This window comes from Saccopteryx leptura, chromosome 2, assembly GCF_036850995.1.
Source record: "Saccopteryx leptura isolate mSacLep1 chromosome 2, mSacLep1_pri_phased_curated, whole genome shotgun sequence".
Taxonomy (NCBI): domain Eukaryota; kingdom Metazoa; phylum Chordata; class Mammalia; order Chiroptera; family Emballonuridae; genus Saccopteryx; species Saccopteryx leptura.
The window spans coordinates 31,737,006-31,761,526 of NC_089504.1; the positions used below are offsets into that span (position 1 = coordinate 31,737,006).

Genomic DNA, 24,521 nt, shown 5'->3' on the forward strand with positions numbered 1-24,521 from the left:
CCTGAAAAACTTAGGAAAATGCATCTCTTTAGTCCCCCCTCCCACTATTATGATTAAAATCCTTGGTTGGGTTCAAAAATAAAAATTTTAACAAGCACCCCTATCATTCCAGTGCTGGGGGGCCCCAGGCCACAGTGTGAAATTACTGTGCTAGTGCAGCCAGAGACCACGAAGGCATTGCTATGTGGGCTAGACAGTGTCTTGGAGAACAATCTCTAATTTGGCCATAGATGGTCCTTACTTTTTTATGTGCTATTTTATTTTTCAAATATAAGCTGTTATTCATAAAAAGAACATAATGTGAGTATGTGGATGGGTTAGCACTTTGCAGGTCTAATTCTGGAAAATCACTTTAAATATAGGTACCTCCAACTGACCGTGAGTCAGAAGCTAAATGATCAGATATGTCCTTATGCTAGAGTGACCATACTTTTCCAACACATGGTGTAATGAGTAAAGGCAAACTTATGGGAAAATAGGAGAGACGAGTTGACGTTGGGACAGAAATGAAGTCATTGTATCTGTATATACAGGTCAGGAATCTTAGGGAAAAACCATCTTCAAGTCTCTTTAACAGGGAACCAGCACATAAGCCAGTGCAGCTTTGTGAAGCAGCAAAGCTAGACCACCTTTTGAGATGGTCTTTTTCAAAGCTCTCAGAGCTGTGCCGAAGGGTGAGATGGTCCTTCTAAACACAATTTGCTATGTTCAGTGGCTTTTGGTAAGGTATAGTTCCCTTCACATTCTCTTGTCTGTCTATGTCTGTCTGTGTTTGGAGAAGTGGGCAATGAAGGCCCTGGGCCAATATGCCTGCTCCCTTCAGGAAGGATCGTCGGCAGTCTGGGCATATAAGGAATGAAAATCTGAGTTCATGTCTTTTCTCTTCAGTTCCGGTTCTCATGATCACTTTGCCACTTCTTATCACCAGGACAGGAAGAAATAAAACATCCAGGAGTGTTCCGGTTTCCCAAAGCCCTCGGAACAAAATGTTTAATATGGCCTGCGAGGAACTTCATGATCTGGTCCCTGCCTTACCAGTCTCCTCTGTCACTATTCTCTGTCTTGTCCTCTAAGCTCCAGCCTTGTTAAAACTCTTACAGCAATTTAAATTCTCAGTAACTTCTTAGCTCCTGGCCCATGCCACACTGTCCCCTCCTCCTGGAACACTCCTCCCAGAAGTCCCTCCTTCACTTGAGTGGCATGTCACTCTAGATATTGTCTAGAAGCGACTTCCCTTGGGATGCTTCCCTGAGCCTTTTGGAAAGGTGAGTCAGAGCTGTTATAGGATCTTTGTAGGTCCTGGGCTCTCCTATTTCTGAAGACTCCTTTTCATATCATGTTAAATATATGAAGATATACTAATCATACATTATGTAATTATTCTTGCTGCAAATATTTTGAAGTAATATTTTTTTCTGCTTTTGAAGTTATTTGGCTATGAATAACTAATTTAATTTGCTATTGATTATTACAGGGTTAACAGTTACAGGTTTGGTTGCCAACACAGTTAATAACCAGCTGTGTGACCTTAGACAAGTCACTTAACCTCTCTGATTCTCAGTTATCTGAAAGAAGAGGCATTTCCATACATGATCTAAGGCCCTGTTTAGCACTACGAGTCAAAGCTTTTATCATTAACTGTAGGGCATAGATTCTTTACTCCACTAATAGGACATGCAGCAAGGAGCCTGAGAACCATGGGTGGGTACTATGGCCAGGACTGACAGCTGAGTACAAAAGACAGTTTCACACATATGTATAGAAAAGACAGTTTCAAAACTGAAAATAAGATTATTTTATATAATGAGCAATTTAACATAGCAATGTATAACCAGAGAAAAGAAATTCATAGAACTCAAATATATTTTCCTAAATAAGACTGACAATTATTTATAGTAATGCCCTCTAAGGCTTTGTGCTGGTGATGACCACATAATATGTGTTGTAAAAAGAGTCACTCATTAGAAAGAGTAAACCTCGCTATTGTTTTATTTTTATTATTTTATGCATCAATAATTTTATTGAAGCAATTTTATAAGCAAATACATTTTCATTCTTTATTCTTTCGAGTTTCTAGGCAGGTGTAAAACAATCAAGCCAATATTTATGTCATTGTTGTTTTAATTAATTCTACTCTGAAAATGAACTGAGACTGGATTTTGTGAATATAATGATTTTCAAATTACAGAAAAAGTAACTAGTGTTTCTACCTTTGTATAAAGAATTCTATATTTTATACTGGACATCATTAATTTAGTGCAATCTTAAAAATAATTTATTTATCCTTTTTCTGATGGAAAAGTAATCAAGTTCCATGAAAAAAATATACATTTAATCTCAGCACCCAGAGATGAATGCTGATTTTTGTGCATACCTTTTTTTTTGTAGGCATATGGTTGCATAGGTACATATGCATATTTCCAAAAAAGCATTACACTGTATGTCTGTGCTGAAGAATTGTAATGAAAAGGTAATCTGGCTTGGAGGCTGCATATCTACTGTCATGACCCTAACACACCTGATGTGTCTGAGGAGTTAGTGATTCTGATGATCTACAAACAACCATTTTCAATGAATTAATCTGCATGGAGAAAGCAGAAGGAAAAAATGAGGGTAGAGGAGAGACAAAGTGGGTGTGCCTTAGGCACTGGTCCTTCCACATGGAGTCACATCTAAGTTCTCTGAACAGAAGGGCTGTAACATAAGACACACCATACATAAGACACACAAAAAACATAAGACACAGCAGCACCCCGCTGTGACTCAGGTGGCAAAGTGAGACGCGGAGTTTGGGCGCAGGACTTCTTCCCACCCGCTGTGTAGAGAAAGTACCAGGGGTTCAGATGTTAGCATTCTCCAAATGAGCGATGCTAGCAATGGCAAGAGGGAAGCACCTTTGGGTGGCTTCCTTCCTTGGGGAAATGAATGTGCATGGCTGGAGGTGAGGAGCAAAGTTCCCTAATTCTTTGGGTAACAAGAGCCGAGAGAGGGCTTCATGAGCGTGGGTGACAATCCTGGGCTTTACTAGGGGGACTTCAGGGCTGCTTGCATCCTCCATGAGCAGGTGTGAGCAACAGTGAAATTCTGGTTCTTACCAATGTCACTGCCAGCTACATTCACAGTCTGGTGAAGCCGGGGAAGCCTAGGTCATATACTTTGCCAAACCTATTCCCTCTCCTCTATCCCCTTAACTACTTAATTTAATGATTTCTTCATGGCATTAAATATTTTTCTATAATATTTTTATGAACGCATAATGTTTCACTTTTTGAATGAGAATTTTTAACATTCCCCCCTCCCCAGTAGTTTAATATTAGAGGCTTTTTTCCACATTAACAATTATATAATAAATCACCTGGTATCAAAATTTGTCACTTCCATGATTATTTTAGTAGCACAGAATAGGATTGTACTTTGGGGGTCAAAAGGGAAATAGAGTCTTGATGATTTTGGTACATGGTTCCAAGCCACACCCACTAGAGACTCCTATTTTATACTTCTTTGTAAGTCAGCATTCCTATAAGTTGTATTTCTATATGCTGTGAAATTGATTAGAATGTTTTTGTTTGCTTTTTAGAATAAATAATCATAACTTGGCATTGATTTAGAAATTGGGTGGCATGTCATCTTGGAATTAAGATTCAAGAAAAATAAAATAGCTTGGCTGGCCACCCATATCAATGACAACTTAGATCGGTTCACACTCTACTGACAGGATAAATCTTATGCAAGAAAAATGCATCAGAAAGAATAAATTTACCTGCAGGCTGTGCAAAATAATGTACTGCAGCAGGATAAGATACTTTCTTTTATAGCTGTTGAAAAATATAGCATGTTCAGTCGAGAGGTTGTCATTGTTTTGGTATGGTTTTCTGGGCTCATGCCTCACAGAGAAAGAATGTAAAATTCTGTTGTGACCAGATATTGGTGCATCCACTCAACGTTGCGAAGAATGCTTGGATGAAGGTGATATGTTAATTCTCAGGGAAACTGGTAGGGACACTATACGGTATAAAACCTGGGAACAAGCTGGCCTGGAAAAAGACAGAGTAGGCGGTGGATTGAGGAAAGCATTCCACAGTAGAATCTTGGAAATGCCACTTGGGTGTGGCTAATTCTTGCCAAGACTGTCACTTTTAGGTGGTCTTGCTAAGACGGAGGAGAATGTTAATGGTCTCCTAGTCCAGCCAGTCAGGTAGTGCTCGAGTCTCCATTCAGCCTCCTACCACTTGGCAGACTGATCTCTGCTTGTACCCTCTGGGGACAGGAAACTCTTCCTATCGGTGCCATTCATGCTATAAATCATTTAACAAAGAAAAAAACCTATGCAAATGTCACTATTAGTTAGAACATGACCAAGTAAAACCTTTTATTATCTGGATGATTTGTGATTTAGTTTTTAATGGGAAGAGAAAAATCAAGAAGGCATGGTGGTGGTTATGTAGGCTACTAAGTGTCTCTCTCCCTTAGGGACTTCTGTATGGTGTACTTCTCTGCCCTCTTGGAAGTTGAGCATATTTTGGTGGTTTTAGCTAATGAGATGAGTGTGGGAGCTACCTAAATCAATTATTCAATTACAGATGAAGCTTTAAAAGCCTGTGTCATGAGTTTCCATGTTTGTTTCTCTTCACCAGAAGAAAGCAGAAGCTGTTGAGATAGAACCTCCAACAAGATGGGTCCTGGGGTGATTGTGATGGGCAGAGACCTCCCACCAACCTGCACAAGAATTGTGGTGCCAGAAATCAGCTTGTGTTGTGGTAAGTCACTGAGATTTAGGCACTGTCTGTTATTGTGGCAAAACCTATGCCATACAGACGGTCAGAGTCCATTTTAGCTGGGATTATTTTAAAATACCAATTTACTAAATATAACCTTGGTCAGTATAAGTATTTGATCCAATCTCCTATATATCTACAGCTTTTGTAGCATGTAAGCACAACCTATGTTCAAGTACCTTAACATGAAAAAAAAAGAAAGAAATTTAATCATGCAGTAGTTTAAACTTACTAAGGCACAAAATGAACTAACACATATTAGAGAACTGCTCAAATCTTAGAAGACTGTGTACCAAATTAGGACTTCAAGTTTACATCTGAAGAGGCAAAGAGCAAAATGGGGTCCTGTAAGGAAGAGTACAGCTGAACCTCAACTATATCAGTTATGTTTTATTATTTATTTTAAATCTGAACCAAATAATGTCAAAATTTTATGATTTTCTAAAACATTTCTTTAACTTTTTTTTTTTTTTAGATTTTATTCATTGATTTTTAGAAAGAAGAGAGAGAGAGAAAGAAAGTGGGAGAGAAGAGGGAAGCATCAACTTCCCATAGTAACTGCTTCTGCTATGTGCCTTGACTAGGCAAGCCCAGGGTTTTGAACCGGTAACCTCAGCATTCCAGGTCAATGCTTTATCCACTGTCCCACCATGAGTCAGCCAGTTTTAAGATTTTTTTTATATCTAGGTTATAAGTATGTGAGTGGTTGTATTACTTTCTATCATATAGAGTATACCTGAGATTAGTTAAAAAAAAAAAAAATATATATATATATATATATATATATATATATTTTTTTTTTTTTTTTTTTTTTTTACAGAGACAAAGAGAGAGTCAGAGAGAGGGATAGATAGGGACAGACAGACAGGAATGAAGAGAGATGAGAAGCATCAATCATTAGTTTTTTGTTGCAACACCTTAGTTGTTCATTGATTGCTTTCTCATATGTGCCTTGACTGTGGGCCTTCAGCAGACTGAGTGACTCCTTGCTCAAGCCAGCGACCTTGGGTCCAAGCTGGTGAGCCTTGCTCAAGCTGGTGACCTTGGGGTCTTGAACCTGGGTTCTCCGCACCCCAGTTCGATGCTCTATCCAATGTGCCACCGCCTGGTCAGGCTAAAATATATTTTTTAAAGACTATTATTTAACAACAACTACTGAAGTCAAAGGGGTTTTCTGAATATTATCAGCAAAACTAAACCTCCATCAAACAAAACGCCCTGTTTCCCCAAAAGTTCAGATAGATGACATTAACTTAGATTAAAACATAGTACTCTGAATCTCAAATAATGGCAGATTGTAGAAAGGGAAATTCACATTTCAACATAGCTATATGTTTAATTCCGGCCTCTGGACATAGCAAAAGGACTTCCTTACTCTATGTTAGTTCTCCCCTGGAGAAAGTACACTTGTTCAATGTATCTGTGAGACCAGCCATTATGCTTATGCATCAGCAATGGAAAAGAACATGAGGTTGAATTTACATTAAATTAAAATCCCAACTTTATCACCTATTGGCTTTGTGGCCTTAAGTACAACTTCTCTGTATCTTAGTTTCTTCACCTGAAATTTAAAAGTGAAGATTAATTCTTATTGCACAGGGTCATTATGTTTTTCACTGCTCCAGTTCTATAACAGAATACCATGCAAATGCCAAATATGGTGTAGTTACTGGTACAATACCATTATTTTGAGATTTTAAAAATCCTACCATCTGAATAACTTACATCTTGAAATGTGTGCAGAGAGGTATATATTTCATCATGATGTCGACAGGAACAAAGGTGCTCTCTTTCTGACCTCATCCCTGCCTGTTCAAAATCCTTCCCTGAGATCGTATAGTTATGATTATTACCACTTTTAGAAAACAGGAAGAGGGTGTGGTAGCAGAAATGCAGAAAGGGGCTGGAAGGTCCCCAGGCCCAATTCCTAGTCCTTCCCTGGGAGTCTAACCACCAGATTTCCTGCAGAGTTATATTTCCTCCTCCCTGATCCTTTGTCCTTCAGGGCCAGATTCATTTTCTTAGTCCCAACTTCTCTTCCTCTCATGATAATCTATTTTAACTAGGACCTTGATCCCAGTGAAATTCAACCTGGAGAGAGAGACAGTGCGAAAGGACAGAGAAACCCTCACTCAGTTTGAAGAGCATCTGAAGATGAGGATGAAGAGTAATGGCAACCGCATATCATTTTAAAAATCAACACTGGTATTTGGATGCTATGAAAAACAGATACTGAAATATTGGTATTGTCCCTTAGCTTCAGTAGTCAAAATTAATGATTAAATTTTAAAAAATGGGAAAGTACTTTCTAATTTGTATTTGTCATTGCAATTTAGAAGACCCACAAATTATTCATTGTTTTATTTAAAATCTTATCCAATAGCACCCCAATATATATTCTAAAAATATTGTTCCCTTCAATCTATCAGTACTGCATATCTAGGGATTAAATCGTAAATGTCCCTCTCTAAGTGTCAGGACTTTAGTGTTTACATCTGTGTGTGTGTGTGTGTGTGTGTGTGTGTGTGTGTGTGTGTTTCATTTGTTGATTTTATTCTTATCTGTTTGCTATTGGGGGAGAGCTATTATTTTTAATTGTTTTGTGTTAATATTTATTAGACATTTAGTACTTGGCAAGAACTTACAGGTCCATTACATCATTACCTCATTTATTTCTCAAAAGTATGCAAGAGGGCCCTGGCCGGTTGGCTCAGCGGTAGAGCGTCGGCCTGGCGTGCGGGGGACCTGGGTTCGATTCCCGGCCAGGGCACATAGGAGAAGCGCCCATTTGCTTCTCCACACAACCCCCCCCCCCCCGTCCTTCCTCTCTGTCTCTCTCTTCCCCTCCCACAGCCAAGGCTCCATTGGAAAAGATGGCCTGGGCGCTGGGGATGGCTCCTTGGCCTCTGCCCCAGGCGCTAGAGTGGCTCTGGTCGCGGAAGAGCAACGCCCCAGAGGGGCAGAGCATCGCCCCCTGGTGGGCAGAGTGTCGCCCCTGGTGGGCGTGCCGGGTGGATCCCGGTCGGGCGCATGCGGGAGTCTGTCTGTCTCTCCCCGTTTCCAGCTTCAGAAAAATACAAAAAAAAAAAAAAAAAAAAAGGAAAAGTATGCAAGAGGAAATTGTTTTTAATCCCATTTCACAGATGAGACAAATGAGGTCCAAAGGAGTTCCAGCAATAGAGGGCCAACTTAAACCCGGCAGTCCTGACATCGTTATTTTCTCATTCTACTCAATTATACATGAGATTAAGATTTTGATACATTCTCCTTGGCAAAGACCAGATGACTTTAAAAAAAATTAAAGGAGAAAAAAGTTCTCAATATGACTTAAACATAAAAATTGAGAACAGTAACAATCTGAGTCTCAAGAACAAGGCATTCAGAGCTGCTAGATCTAAGCACCTGTAAGTAACAATCAGAAAGCAAGACTGAGACTCATTCTTTTTTATAACCTGAGGCAACCAAAACAAGGGAAGCACTGAGATGGTACTCTGTTTTCAAAAAAGATGATGGTGAATTCCTTAACTCCTGGCCCCAGAGAAAAACATTCAGGATCATCAGGTTCTCGGAGAACTTCATGAGATTATTAATCTTCGGGCTGGGATTTATAACAATCACCTGGAAGGTTCAAGCTGAGAAAAATGAGTTGTCCAAAACAGGCAATAAAAATCACAGGTACAAGCAACTGTCAAAATGATAAAACTGTCATATCTATACACATCAAGGAACAATTGCATTCATTGTGTCCAAACTCCTGGTGCTTAATATTGTCTCCCAAGGAAGCCAAGCTCCATTTAGAGTATTGCTGTAAGCACAAATATATTCATGAGTTTACAGAGAATGCAGTGGAATTATTGAGAGGAATCTATTGGTTATCCAGGAAGATTTGCCAAAACATTATCTCAGTCTTCAGCATTTTGGAAACATATATCTGGTACTGATTGTGGAGGCATAAACGATCTCAAACAACTCATATTTTTATTTTTAGGTGAAAAGTGATACATTAATCACCAAATCGAGTGTGTTCGATTTGGTGGGACACAGGGAAACCCTCCTTCCGTAGGTCCTCAGGTAGGAGAGGGGTTGCTGAAATGACAGAGAGAAAAGAGACGGAGTGGGGATCAGAAATACGTTGTGAAGGAAAAGCAGAGGGAGAGGTGGGGGAGGGGGAAGGAGGGAAGGAAAGACAGAAAGAAGTACCATGGATGAAAAATATACCATGGAGAGGATATTTGACTATTTAGATCACTATTTTCAATTTTCAGCTATTTTGTTGTAAGTTCCTTTAGTCTGATCGAATGAAACAGAAATAAGGAAGGAGATGTCCTCATGCTCATTTACAAGTTGTTAATTTCCCTACTCTTTCTGACTTCTCCAGCTTTTGTCTACTTCTGCTTTTGCTATTTTTCCCTTGCTCTAGTACAGGGGTCCCCAAACTTTGGCTCATGGGCCACATACAGCCCCCTGAGGCCATTTATCCAGCCCCTGCTGCACTTCCGGAAGGGGCACCTCTTTCATTGGTGGTCAGTGAGAGGAGCATAGTTCCCATTGAAATACTGGTCAGTTGGTTGATTTAAATTTACTTGTTCTTTATTTTAAATATTGTATTTGTTCCCATTTTGATTTTTACTTTAAAATAAGATATGTGTAGTGTGCATAGGGATTTGTTCATAGTTTTTTTTTATAGTCCGGCCCTCCAACGGTCTGAGGGACAGTGAACTGGCCCCCTGTGTAAAAAGTTTGGGGACCCCTGCTCTAGTAGAACCGTATCAGTGGAGAGCTAAAGCTGTTGGTTGGAAATATTGTTGTGGAACATGTTAGAATGTTAGTCATTCTGAATTGCCTCTCTTTAGTATTAGAAAATTTCATATTCTGGTCCATAAAATCATTACTCTCTTGTCGGCAACCTTAAATTGAGAAGGGTAGTTGGCATCTATTCTCACCAACTGCTACAAATAAACATCCCCCGGTCAAAATTCTGTGCTCATGTAGTTAAAATCACCAAGACAAGGCATGCCAGTGCTCCGCTGTGGGCACCATGCATTGCTCATGCCCACCCTCCCTCCCCCACCCACAGTGCAAGCATGGCCCAACAATCCTGGCTCAATAAAAATCTTGGTGAGATCCAAATTACAGAAGCCCATTTGATCTTTCAAGTTTGCAAGACAGGCAAAACACATAATGCCATGGGGTGGGGGGATAGGTGGCAAATAAATGTGTGTTGAATGAATGAATGCATCCAGAGAACAAAAATGGCATGAAAGCATTCTGCTGCTGCCATCTACAAACAATGGTTAGCGTTCGTTCATTCCATTCTTTTTATGTATTCAATTCACAGGTCAGCCAAATCAAAAAGGGTAAAAAAAATAAGAGTAACAACCGAACAAACCGGTGAGCCAGTGGACCTGGTTAGGAGAGAAGCAAGGGGTACTTGTCGATCTCAGTAACAAGATTTGGGCTTCATGTCCATGGGGATAAGGCCTGAGGAATTGAGACGGAACTGAGACTCCTGCGTAAAAGCCAGGATTCCTGAAACCTTACTTTTCATTTCAGAGAAAATGTGTTCTATAAAACCCACCTGCTGGCATAGGAAGACAACAAGAAAGTGAACTTTGACTATACTTTGGGAATGTACAAGTTTGGGTTCTGGATACGGAAGCCCAAGCCCATGAGAAACATGTGGCAAATTTCCTTCAAAGACATATTCTTAAAACCTAAGGTCCACATGACTCCTACAGAAGAAGCAAGTTCTGCTAAAAATAAGCTACAAACAAATTCTAAAACTAAATGAAGCAATAATCTACCATAAGCGAGAGACAACAGACACAGTGTTCAAGAGGATTAGAATACCAATGATTTCAGAAAACAGGATAATCTGAAAGAACAAAAAGAGAAAAACTGTAAGTATAGAAACAGGCAGATTTTTAAAAAATATTCATGAGAAATTCAAAAAAGCCATGACTGAAAAAAAATATGTAAAAAATTTAAATAATTTATAAAAATCAAGAATGACACCCAAGATATCAAAGTGACCTAATAACATCATAGATTGTTGAGAAGCATGAAGCTAATGATTAAATATATAAATCCCAAAACTGAGGTTAAAATTTAAAAGTATGGTTTAAAAGAATAGAAATATAATTTATAATTTACAACATAAAGGGGGATTAAAACAAATTAAGTAATCTAATCTAGCAGGTAGAAAACATAAAAATAATAAGTAAAAGTTTACACTTCTTTAAAGTGTAAGGCAAGGATGCTCTCTACCACTGTTTCTATGCTGTATAATACTAGATGCCTTGACTAAAACAGTAAGTCAAGAAAAACAAATTAAAGTCATAACCCAAAATATCAACATTTTTCCTATCATGCAACAACAAATAACTGGAAAATGTAATTACCCCCCTGCAATTCCCCTGCTAGGTGCCAATCCAAGGGAAGCTCATGCACACATGAAGACAAAAATAAGAATATTCTCTGCAAAAAAAGTTGTAAGAGTAAAAAAAAAAAAAAGTAAAAGTGGAAACAAACAAACAAAAAAGAATCGACCAAACTGTTCTTCAGTAAGTATACTCACACAGCAGGATAAAATGCAACAGTTCAAAGGAATAATTGCCTATCTGGATACATTTGAGAAAAACAATGTTGAATGAAAAGGCAAGTTGAGAAAAAAAATAATAGTAAAGAAGGAAGGAAGGAAGGAAGGAAGGAAGGAAGGAAGGAAGGAAGGAAGGAAGGAAGGAAGGAAGGAAGGAAGGGAGGAAGGAAGGGAGGAAGGAAGGAAGGAAGGAAAGAAGGGGGGGAGGAAAGGAGGGAGGGAGGGAAAAGTTCAGTGTGGTATCATTTATGTAAAATATCCCTAAAATATTATTTATGAATATAAACACATATAGAAAAAATATGAAAATGTACATAAGAATCATAAAGAGAAATAATGCTTCTAACTTCACATATATAGGTACTTCAGGGTCCAGAACAGTAGGATGTCAGCCATAGCTGTAATATTTTATTTTCCTTGAAAAAAGTATTTGATGAACATTTGGCAAAATTTTAAGATTTGGTCCTAATGGTGGGAACAGGGGTGTCTGTTGTATTATTTTCTCTGTTGCAATTCTTTCACAATTAAAAAATAACAGTGAAAAGATATTCATTGATCAAACTGACATTTTAACCAAGTTAATCTTGCCTAAGTTTTCAGATATGTCGGTTATATCAGAACACCTAGAATAACGATAAACAGTAAGTGTTCGATGAATGAAATACATGAGAATCATAACAGCCACTTTGAGATTCACCTCCTCCTCTCTCAATTTCTATTTAATTCTATTTTATTGTTTTCTTCCTCCTGCTTGTTTCTGAGAGAACTCACTGATGTACCCTAAATTTCCTTGTGAAATAAAGATGACAAAACAGCAAGAAAAAGAATAAACTATCTTTCCTCTCCCAGATTTTCAGACTTATATTTATGTCTGTGTCCGGTTAAGGCACAGAAGAACTGATTGATGCCTCTCGCTGCCTGCTCTACCAGTGAAGCTCATCATTCACACATTAGTGGGCAAGGAATCTGCAGAGACGGAGCTTCCAGCAATAAATTAAACCTCTTACTTTAAGGTTTGGTTCCTGTTTGATTTTTAAGAAAATGTCAAATAAAATTGCTTTTGGGAAGATAAAGATGATGACAGATGACTTATACCCCAATTTCCCCTAGCTCACTTAAGGAATTTATTTTTCTTATAACAAAAGAAAGTTTTAACATTGAGAACCTTTCCCCCATGAGCAGTAGGAGAAAGGACACCTTTTCCTTCATTACAATTTTAATATGAACAATAGCAATTAAACCCACCATACATACGATATATAGTTATTGTCTGAATGGAGTTACCCTTGGTCTTATAGAGCAAGACCAAGGGTAATTCTTACTCTTTCAGAGATTTAGCTAAGCTGGAGCCTATGTGTATCTTGACATATTAATAGCTCTATTTCTACCTGATTTTGCTATACAAACAGGTTCACAACTATCATTAGAAAGGAAATCAAGTAATATTTATTCATCTGAACTACTAAGGGGTCTCTATATGGTGAAACTCAAGGATCACCCAAACACACATATTATTGGCCAAGAATTAGAATGTTCAAAATTATCCAACTGAATATACAGACAGCTACAATTATTTCAATGGGAGAAGCTAAAAATACTTGTTGCGTTAATTCACAGGATGTGTTTAAACAACATGTTGTACTGAAAGCATACTTCCGCTTATATAAGTAGGGCTTTAACCCAAGTGTCTGTTTTCACATGGGTCATTAAATGGGTCAGCATCCATGTTCCTGTCACACTCAGCTGAAAAGAACCCACGACACAAGAACATGCTACAGCTGACCCCTGGGATATGGAAACCACCCAGGCAGTTACCCAGAAAGGAAATTGAGACACTTCTCAGCTCTTTACATTGTCATATTTGAAACCTAATCTTTAGGATAAAAAAAGCCAACCCATTACTGTAGATGCCCTATCTGTTGAGAAGGCAGAAATATCATTGTCTTTGGCAAATGAACTTCTTATCTTGAGACAACCTGAAATAGCTTTTTTTGGGTATCATATGATTCCAAATTTCCTAAAATGTCCAGATCTTTGTCTCCTCCATAGTAAACACACACAGAGAGGGAAGCACAATGGGGAAGGGATGCAGGAAGGTCAACCAAAAGGGTGCTGGAGAAACTGTTTGCTGGTGCAAACGTGGAGCAACTTGACCAGATCATTCATGACCAAAGAAAACGACACATTTTACAATCTCTAGAGAAAAATGCCCACTGGAGATAGTCAAATCTAAGTTTTGTTTGTTTGTTTTTTCTTTATTTGGACTCCAGGGTAAAAGACCATCAACTAACATCATCTATAAACTGCCTGGTTTATTGAATTCCTGAAACATGATATTGACTTAAACAAACAAACAAACTAAATTTAAATGCTGCACTAATAATTAATATTGAAGTCACCACTGAATATGAAAAACACGAAATGAACACAATTATTTTGTACCCCCATGTAGATAAAGTTTATATATTATGTGGCTTCCTATTCAAGAAACACTTTGTATAATTTATTAAATCTTTATCATATTTTTCCTACCAAAATTTAATTATCATTATAAAATCAAATAATTTTAATCCAAGTTGTCAGCATAAAAATTGCTACTATTACCCCAATTTTTCTGTAAAGGTAAAAAAATAAATTCACATACCTCAACAAATATAAAACATGGGATGATGGAATAACTTCGCTGAGTGTTGCTTCCTACAGCCATTTCTTACACCATGTAGCAAGGCTGTGCCGTCGAAAACTGTCCAGGCTGAAACACAATATACATAGCATGGTGTAAGACCATCTGTTTAGCAGGCCTTAAGGTATTTACATAAAAATATCAGCTACCCAGTAGATAAGCAGGCTGTATACAAGCAAGGCAAAATAGTGATCTATAATATCATCAAGTCAAATAAATCATCATTCCAGGGAAAAGAAAATAATATAGACTAGCCATGAACAGTCTTAGAGACAAAATGACCAGATAGGGCTTCCCACCCCGTGCACAGAGCCAGACTCGGCAGAATTTTAACTGCCCAGTACTACATGGTGCCTTACCTCAGTGGACTGCCCTCTTGCTATGAAACATGGTTCCTGCTACAAATCATTTGGGATTGACCTTCCATCATGGCTCTACTCTTTCTGGGCCCCATCCTCCCAGTTTGCAGTGTAGGGACTTGTTTCTGCCCTTGCCGACGTTTGTACTGAGGCTCTAATCTCTGACTTCCTTCCATGAACACTCTTTGCCCTGACTCCCTGACTACACAACTATGTATTCGCCACTTTGGATGAATACATCACTGATCCCTCTCTCTGGGTTCCTTCAGCTGTGTGTCTCGCATATGTGTGTGTGTGTGTGTGTGTGTGTGTGTGTCCCAAACACAAAACACCAACACCATAATACATTCTCTTAACATAATTAGCTGGGCAACAGACCAGATATTTTAGAACATCTCTGTCTTGTTTTGAACTGAACATATTCTATTAGGAGATAAGCTAATTTTGGTTCTTCTTTTTTAAAAAATAAAAATAACAACAAAACAGAGATGTGAGACTTTCATGAGAATTCCAAGGCCAGATAAAAAGAATTTTCCACACCTTTTATTTTCTATGCAAAGTAATGCTTACTTTAACATGTTTCAGGCGTCTGCTCTAGACAGTTACTCTTATTATTTTGTCCTGTTTCTGCGTCATCCTTCCCAGTCGTTCTCATGGACTGTGTCAGGAAGAGCGACATGGGGGCTGCTAGCGCCTCGTGAACGGCCAACTGCACTTTTCTTAAAGGTCATGAGTTAATATGAACGCTTTTGAACTTGTTTTTCTTTTAACGAAGTCCTTCCTTACCTTTTCTAGAATGAAACTTTAAAAAATACATTTCCTTTTCTGCTTGAAATATCAACTTTGGACTTGTAGATCAAAACTTTCTCTGATCAAATTTAATATTATGTGTGACATTAAGTCCATGCCAATTACAGAGCTGTGCTGAACACTGTTCATGTTTAGTTACTTCTACCCATGAGATGCCAGGAGAAGCAACGCCCCTGGCCCCGGCCAAGTTGTGGCCACTGAAAATGTCTACAGACACTGCCAACTATCCCTTTCAAGGGGGGAGAGGAACAGGGGATGGACGCAGCCCCTCGTGGAGAACCACTAATTTACGAGGACAGAAAGCAGAGCCCCTAGGACATGAGAGGTTTTGAGCGGATGAAGAACTTGCTTTGCCTGGGAGTCAGGTCACAATTTTGCCAAAGGGGACAAACCTTTTTCTATTTGGTACCTAACAGAGGAAAATCTGAAAATTATTGAGATGTCTTACTGATATTTGGGGAAATGAAAAGCATCTCAAGCTCAGAGCCTGTGACTGGGTGATATTCCAGTTCCTGTAAGTGGTATTGCTACCGCTCTGAACTCCAAAGGAAAGCAAGGCTGTTTTTTTCCATGAGGTTCTATATATATGACCAGTTTCTAGGGCCCGTGAGCTACTGAAGAGCCCCTGAAAATAGAAGAAGAGAACAAAAAGGTACCCGAATTGTGCAAAACCAAACGAATAAAAATGTAAGTATATACCTAAAAGTGTAACAGTCTCACAACTTCATTTATTACAAAATTTAGTGTTCCTAACAACTTAATTTGAAAATGATTGTAGGTAAGATTTTCTTAATTCTAAAAATTCCTTTGCAGAGAAACTATAACGATGGTAAGTTAAATTCTTAACACAGAAAAATAATTTCCAGAAAGATGTTTTAAATTTTTCATTTTGCCACAAAATAAAAACTTCCTATCAGATTACTTTATGCATTTGTTATCACACTACGTGGAGCCTCACAAAAACAATCTTAAACAGCCTTAAAACAGTCCTGGAGGGATTTTTGCTTCCAGCCAAGAGGAAATGACTGTGACCCGATTACACGCCTGACACAACTACAAGCAAAATAAACGAGACAATGGCATACAAGGCATCGGAAGCGAGGCAGTGAAGGGCAGTGATCCTTGAAAGATGGAGAGCAAAGGAAGGAAGCCCCGTGATTGCCTGGAGAGAGTCTTCAGGCCACACACAGAGAGGGGGACTCAGAAAAGTGGCTGGTGGTCTGCCCAAATTGAGTAGATAGAGCTGAGAATGTGGGAGGCCAAGGCAACTGGCGTTTGCAAGGCAGAGCAGCGGGGAGAAGGCTGCACAGACAGCCAGCGGCTCTGCAGAGGGTCCCCTTGCGTCTTCAGCACAGTGCTGACCAGCATGAGAAGAGACCACCTGAGGGCCAGTGAGAAACCACCCCAAAGGATTAGAGCGAGTCATGGGCTCACACAGGGCCAAGAATGCCTTCTGTTCCCACCCACCAAAATAACAAGACCGCAACTCATAGGACAGCAGGTAGAGGACTTCGGTTTGGGTTAATTAATAATTCCAGTATGAGAACATTCTTAAGCCCTGGCTGATTAGTTCAGTCAGTTAAGAGTGTCATCCCAAAATGACAAGGTTGCAGGTTCAATCTCTGTCAGAGAACACACGGGAAGCAAACAAAGATTGCACGACTGAATGAACCAGCAAATAAATGCTTCTCTTCCCCCTCTCCCTCTCTCTCTGTCTCTAAAATAATAATAATAAGTCCTGCACAGATAGCCTGACTTGGTTGGTTGAAGTGTCATCCCAGAGCACTGAGGTTGCTGGTTCGATTCCCCAGTCAGGGAACAAACAGGAGCGGCTCCATATTCCTGCCTCTCTCATCCTGCCTCTAAAAATATATATAAAAACAGGGACTGCTAGTGCACTGGAAAGTATTCCTTGCAGACTGTTTTTTCCTTTAATTTGTCTGACACAGAGTGTTGCGTGTTTATTGAGAGTCTGGGTCACTGAGCAATATACTTTTCCCCGGTGTCAGGGGACTCCAGAAGCCAGAATGTGACAGCACAGTTCATTCTCAGGTCATGTCAAGGCATCTTGGACATGCATTTTACAACATTCCATGTGATGCAACTTTCCAGAAGTTCCTCAAAGTTAGGTGGTGTAAGAGAGAAATAAGATGATGTCTAGAAAAGGGGGAAATGAGGCTTATTTCTAAGTAATCCAACTCTTCTTTTTCTTCTTTTTCCAATTGAGAGGAGGGGAGACAGAGAGACGGGCTCCTGCATGCACCCCGCTGGGATCCACCTGGCAACCCTTGGGGGCCGATGCTCTGCCCATCTGGGGCCATGCTCGCACCTGAGATATTTTTGACACCTGAGGTGGAGGCTCTATGGAGCCATCCTCAGCACCTGGGCTGATGTGCTCAAACCTATCAAGCCATGGCTGTGGGAGGGGAAGAGAGAGAAAGGGAGACGGAGGGGAGGGAGGGGTAGAGAAGCAGATGGGTGCTTCTTCTGTGTGCCCTGGCTGGGAATCAAACCCGAGACTTCCACATGCCAGGCCGATACTCTACCACTGAGCCAACCGGCCAGGGCCATAATCCAAATCTTAATTGGAGATAAAGTAGAGGTGGGAGATTTCAACAGAAAAGGGAAAATAAAAGTAAGAAAAAAATGAGCTGTGAGAGTTTCATCTTATGTAAAGTAAAATATATTTAAAAATATATTATGAGTTAGCCATGTCCCCATCCACCTCATCTTTAACACATGTTAAGTAGGCCTTAACTTCCTCACCAAGCTACCCCCTCACTGTTCTGGATCATTGCTATTCAGTGCATTATCTCCAACCGGGACCACAGTTTGCATTTAATTTCCCAATGCTGGAAACACTTCTTTTTTTTTTTTTTTTAAAGCAAAAAAGACATTCAGGGATAGGAACAAATTAAATGGGATTGTAGATGAGTGCAAAATAGATTGCACCATGAGATGTGTGGGATTTACGAAGGCGCTACTGAGGCTTTCAAGGGAAACACTCGGCTCTGTTAAGTTCTAGAATGTTTCTCAAAGCTCGCACAGAATGACAACGTGAAAACCCACATATGACAGCGGGGTGGCAGCGGCACTCCTTTCCTTCTCCAGCCTGTCCCCCTCCGCGGTGTCCCATAGCTAGATCCAGGGTCCAGCCCTCGAACTATCCCAGACCAAGACAGAGAGATATAAAGGGCGTAAAACCCACAATCCAGGAAAATCCAGAATTGAGTCAAATCTTCACAAAATACACAGGACCTAAGGGTACTCTGAGGATACCTGGGCCCCCACATTGTCCTTGAGTGGCTTCTTAGACACAGATCAGTCCTGGTTCCCTCCGGGCTCTACAGTGCACTGATCTGGTCTTTGGGACCAGTCCTTAGCTTTGTCCCTCTTGCTTAAATCTAATGAATCACTCATAAAATCTCAGTCTCGCTCCAAGCCTGCATTCCCATCTGGAGCTCACTCAATGACCGGGATTCAGCTCTCCCATTGACTTAGGGGAGTCCTTTGAGCAAATGAGCACACCTGGCTCACACGTCAGCCCTGAGGCTGAATGGACATCTGCAAGAGAGCCTTTGCCTCTGTCACCAGAGAGTTACTTGATATCTAGGGTCCCTGCTGCTGGGCTTCTCATAACTGAGGCTGAAGGTTGCCTGGTTAATGTCTAAGTTTGCAATAATTTTTGACTCTCTTAAACCTCTCCAGCCAGTCCCATTTTCTAACAATCTCCACCCCCTGCCCACCCCCAACCTTTCTGTACTTCAGCCACTCACCGAGTTTCTGCAACATGCCAAGCTCTGTCTCACGTCCGGGCCCTCTCACGTACCGCCTCTTCAAGCACTCTATCCTCCTCCATATTTGCCTAGCAAACGTCTTCCCCCCCTTCCAGACCTGAAGTTAAACACTGTTTTCAATGGGAAAGTTTCCTGGACTACCTGACTGGTTCCAATCTCTCTATTATATACACTTTCATCCTCTTCCATAATATGTATTGTATAGCTGTAGAATATCTGTTGTGGTTTTTTTTCTAGACTGTCAGCCAGATTTGCTCCATGTGACCAGGGCCATGTTTGTCTTACTCAGCCCTATAACCTTAGCACCTTGCATAGTACCTGGCACATAGTAGGTACACAAATGTTGACACTAACAATGTGCCTACTCTGATAGGCTCCATTATTCAGTACTGCACTGGCCCTGGGTCAGTTCCTTAGCTCCTGATCCTGTCCTAATCTAGGTCATGGGTCAGTCTTGTCTAGGTCTTACATGAACTCAATGATACAGTCTTGATGTCTTGGGTCAGTCCTTTTTGCTTACTCCATCTAGGTAAGAACCACTATGCCTCGGCCCCACATAATGATAAAAACAAAGTGTTTGGAATACCTAGAAATCAAAACGGAAACCAGAACATAGTTCAAAATGTAATATTGAAAGGGGAATTGATTCTACTGAATTCTACCTCTGGGTCTTTTTGATTCTTAAAAAAAAAATCACTTTAGATTGCTGATTTAAAAGATGTGTTCCTTAATTAAATAAACAAAAGCCAAAGTAAAATGGGGGGGGAAGGTCTATATCTACTTAAAAGTAATCCATCTCTGTTCGAGACCAGTCTTTTCAAGACAACATGGAGCACAAGGATGCTGCACAGGAAGCTCCCCGGACGAGCCCGAGTGGGGAAGGAAGCAGACAGCATGCCATTGTCGACTCGGCAGATGGGAAGGGGTGACCTGGTCATCTTCTGGGCCACCACCAGAACTGCTTATTGGAAAACACATGCCCAACAAGTGCAGAATTGCCCTAATTTCTTTTTAAGTTGTTGATACTGTTTACCCCTAATTTTCGACCAAGAAAAAATAAAAACATAGCTGGAAAAAGTAGCAGAGCACAAAGAACTTTTCTTTTTTTTTTTTTTATAAATTTTTATTAATGTTAATGGGATGACATTAATAATTCAGGGTACATATATTTAAAGAAAACATGTCTAGGTTATCTTGTCATTAAATTATGTTGCATACCCCTCGCCCAGAGTCAGATTGTCCTCCGTCACCCTCTATCTAGTTTTCTCTGTGCCCCTCCCCCTCCCCCTAACTCTCTCCCTCCCTCCCTCCCTCCCTCCTGCGTCCTCCCTCCCCCCACCCCTGGTAACCACCACACTCTTGTCCATGTCTCTTAGTCTCGTTTTTATGTTCCACCAATGTATGGAATCATGTAGTTCTTGTTTTTTTCTGATTTACTTATTTCACTCCGTATAATGAAGAACTTTTCTTAATTAAAACGTAGTTAATTTTTCCTTTAATGAAATCCAAGGCTGGAAGGAAATGAGGTTTGAATGCCCAGTTACACTGAAACCTTGATGTCCTGAAACAAGAACACACAGGACACAAGACACAGGAGACACAGGGACACGCACGCATGCACGCACACACACACTCCAGAAGGGCATGGACATCGGGGAAGTTCCAGGGAAAGTTGTGCTTAAATAGGCAGAGGATATGGTGCGTTTGCTCTCAGTTGGAAAGCAGTGAGTGTGACTCATAAACATCATAAACGTACTTGAGTATTTGCATTCTCTTGCATCTGGTTCTGGTTATAAAATTTCAAACGTAATTTCCAAAGTGACTACACTTAAAAAACAACAAACTTTACAGGATGTTGTCATTAGGATCCATGTTGTAGGACTGACTGGGTTAAAGGTAAAGAATTCTCTTCACTTCCTTTGGTTTTCAGAATGTCGGATAGGTGGTGGTGGGTGACTACTGGAATTAGAGAGACTTGTTTGGGGGGCCCCCCTCATCTAGGTGAGAAGTAATTAGAACCGTGTAGGAGCTGGCTTCAATCTAGTTTTTGTCTTTTTGAGGCAAGTAGAGAGGAGAGCGAGATAAAGGCCCCTGATTGGCCCTGGGCCCCTCTGAAACAGCCTAGAAAGGGAGTCTATCTTATGCAGGTCGGAGGGACTGGAGCGCCTCTGTGGACTTCCTAGTCATTGGCCCCTCCACATTTCCCTTTGAAGTCTATCCTGGTCCTCCGCTCCAGGGCCATGGTGGTTTCTAATGATCCAAGAGATGGCCTCACTAATTAAGTGGAGAGGGAAAAAAAAAAAGTAAAAGATCAATCCAGGGCGAGAAACTGCTGGAGAGGAGAGGAATGCGCCCAGAGTGGAATTCTACAGAGCTTGTGCAGGAGGTCCTTTAGGGGCGGCGGTTCCAGGACGTTAGACAGCCCTTGATGGCCTTGCCGGCAGGGATGCATGTCACAAGCTGTTCTGAGCAGTGGGGAGGCCGGGATTCTGTCGCTCTGCCAGGCAAGGCTGCACTTTCCAATTTAAAGCTAAGCTGCTCGGGAGTCACGCTGTTGGTTTCAGAAGAGAAGACAGGGAGAGTGGGAGAGAGAGAGAAACAGAGAGAGAGAGAGAGAGAGAATGACCATCAGTTGAGATACCAAATCTATCCTCATGTCAACTCTCTGGAACAGAGTAGTTTTTCTTCTTTTGTTTTTTGTTTTTTATTGAATTGAGAGAGATATCAATTTATTGTTTCACTTATTTATGCATTCATTGGTTGATTCTTACACGAGCCCTGACCGGGGATCAAACCTGCAACCTTGGCATATGGGATGACATGCTAACCAAATGAGTTATCCGGCCAGGGCTGATTAGTTTTTTCTCATTAGATCCTCGGTCCTAAGGCGCCCTCAGGAATCACTGGCAGGAAGTCCCTGCGCCCTCATGATAGGTTAATTACTTAGCTCTGTTGGGCCCTGTGGGAGGTCTCACAAGAGACAGGAAAAGGAAGTGAGAGAAATTCCTTTTCTCCATAGGAGTTCAGAGAAGGATTCGGACAACACTGACACAAGCCTTGGTTCACCTGCATTGTTGTGCGATCAGGGGAGGATTGGATTGCATATAATCTGCGACAGAACATCCTTAGAATTTTGAATGAGTGTCATAACAATGATGACAATATTGCTCACTTGTCTCTCTGATAAACATGTATTCAGGGCTTACTAGTCCATGCCAGGCTTTCTACAAGGTTATAGCTTTATGGTTATAGCTTTTACGTTTCACATAACACTCCTTAAGTATGGAGATATACTGACCATTCTCTTAAATCTGCAATGTGCTTCCCTCCTCTAGGGTTCCTGATCTTACCATGTACCTTTCTCTTTTATCTATACTACTTGTGGTCTGAGATATTTTATAATTTATTATGTTTATTTTATTACCTTTCTCTAGCTGCCAGGATGTTTCATAACTCCTTTCCTATTTTTTTTTCACCAACTGTACCCCAAATGTCTCTTGGAAAGAGGATATTAGGCAAGTAATTATAAGTGAGATAAAAACTATGTCCCTCTAAATCCTGCAATAGGGTTAACCTATAAACACTCTAGGAAGCCAGGGGACCTCCCCAAAGAAGAAACCTGTGGATGCATAGGTGTTAGAAGGGTGGGTGGGGACCACACTGCTCTGGAAGGGGGCAGTTTAGGAGAAGTCCCTAAAGTGAGACAAAGCATGCCCACACGGCTGAAACACGAAGAGAACTGGTTTTAAGGAAGAAAACTGCTGTGCCCTGGGCCCTGACTAGCTTTTACAAGGGGTTGTTCAGAATACAAGGAATGGTTTGGAACAGTGGGACAAGAACAAATATGGCCCTTTCTGTCCCTTTCCGGCATTTAAGATGCCAAAGTGAGGAAGTGATGGGTGCTCCCGTGTGAAATTCTAGATTTCCCCGGGTCTTCGGGTAGGAGCCCTGATCTATAGGTCTGATAACACAGAAGCCAAAAACCTGTGCATCATCTGTGTGAAGGGGACCGTGGGACAACTGAACAGACTTCCTGCTGCTGGTATGTGTGACATGGTGATGGCCACAGTCAAAAAAGGCAACCAGAGGTCAGAAAGAAGCTACATCCAGCGGTGGTAGTTTGACAGTGAAAGTCACAGCGGAGAACAGATGTCATGTTTCTGTATTTTGAAGATAATCCAGGGGTCACAGTACACAATGGAGGTGAGACGAAAGGTGCCGCGATCGCAGGGCCTGCTACAAAGGAGTGCACAGATCCGTGGCCCAGGATTGCATCCAATGCCGGCAGCACGGCATGCTTCCCCAATTTTTTTTTTAAAACCACCACCACAAGAGAAAAAAAAAAGCATTAAAAATCATATGCCCTTTCCCCCTGAAAAAAAGAATGAATATGGTGTGGTGGCCAGTTGAAGGGTCCAGTGAGCATCTAGGCAAGAGGAGAAGGCAGCTTGGGGTAAGGAGAAGGCAGGAGAGACAGACAGGTGAGTGAATTCGAGGGATGATTAGAAGAACAAACAAGATTTAGTAATTGATTAAAGTGGGAGTGGCGGGAATGTTAACATGCCTCTTCTCACTTGTTTAAATCCCTGGTACTAAAACACACATCCTTACTGTGCTGTCTCCAGCAGTGATGGGCAGGTGATAAAAGCTTTCTCTTGACTCTGCTAAAGCGGCAGTTCCTCCTCTTCAGTCTTTCCTCCCAAATCCCCCTTGTGCCCTCCCAGCGTCAGCTTCCTCTGGCCCAGAATCAGGCACAGTGGGAAACAAACTGTTCTTGAAAACCAACTCATGGTACCATCTTTTAAAATACCATGCTTAAAGAAAAACAACAAAAAATCAATCAATACCTTATTGTAAATGTATTCCCCTGATAAGCTGGTGTCCCTAAATATTTATGTATATGAACGCCTTTCCTTATTTCTTTTTCACCCTTGCAATCTTCACAAGAATACACTTGAAGGCACAGTTCAGGTATACCTCCCCCAGGAAGTCTTCTGAGTTCAGTCATTCACAACAATCATGTTTTGATCTGCTATAAGCCACTCAGCTTACTACCTGAGCCATTGATGCCTAAGCCATTGATTGATATGGCATTTTTTTTAAAGCTAGAGAGCAAGAGACAGACAGGAAGGGAGAGAGAGAGATGAGAAGAATCAACTCGTGGTTGTGGCACTTTAGTTGTTCATTGCTTGCTTCCTCATATGTGCCTTAACGGGGGGGGGGGGGGTTTTCCAGCCGAGCTAGTGACCCCTTGCTCAAGCCAGTGATCTTGGGCTTCAGCCAGAGACCTTTGGGCTCAAGCCAGAGACTTTGGGCTCATGTCAATGATACCATGCTTAAGCCAGCAACATTGGGGTTTGGAATCTGGGTCCTCAGTGTGCCAAGCCAACGCTCTATCCACTGCACTATCACCTGGTCAGGGTGATATGGCATTTAATCCCAGGCAACACTAGGACACCAATGATAGGATGATGTGAGAGAATCTCTTAGCCTCTTTCC

At 40.8% G+C, this 24,521-nt stretch overlaps 1 protein-coding gene across 2 annotated transcripts in view; it reads right to left on the reverse strand.

The window, feature by feature from the left end:
* The window catches only part of PLPPR1 (phospholipid phosphatase related 1), a 244,445-nt gene that overhangs the window by 99,805 nt on the left and 120,119 nt on the right, over positions 1–24,521 (reverse strand). For both annotated transcript variants that reach the window (XM_066367544.1, XM_066367542.1), the window contains exon 2: positions 14,018–14,125. In XM_066367544.1, coding sequence (XP_066223641.1) covers positions 14,018–14,080 — 63 coding nt within the window. In that variant the 5' untranslated portion in view covers positions 14,081–14,125. The remainder of the gene's footprint in view (positions 1–14,017; positions 14,126–24,521) is intronic.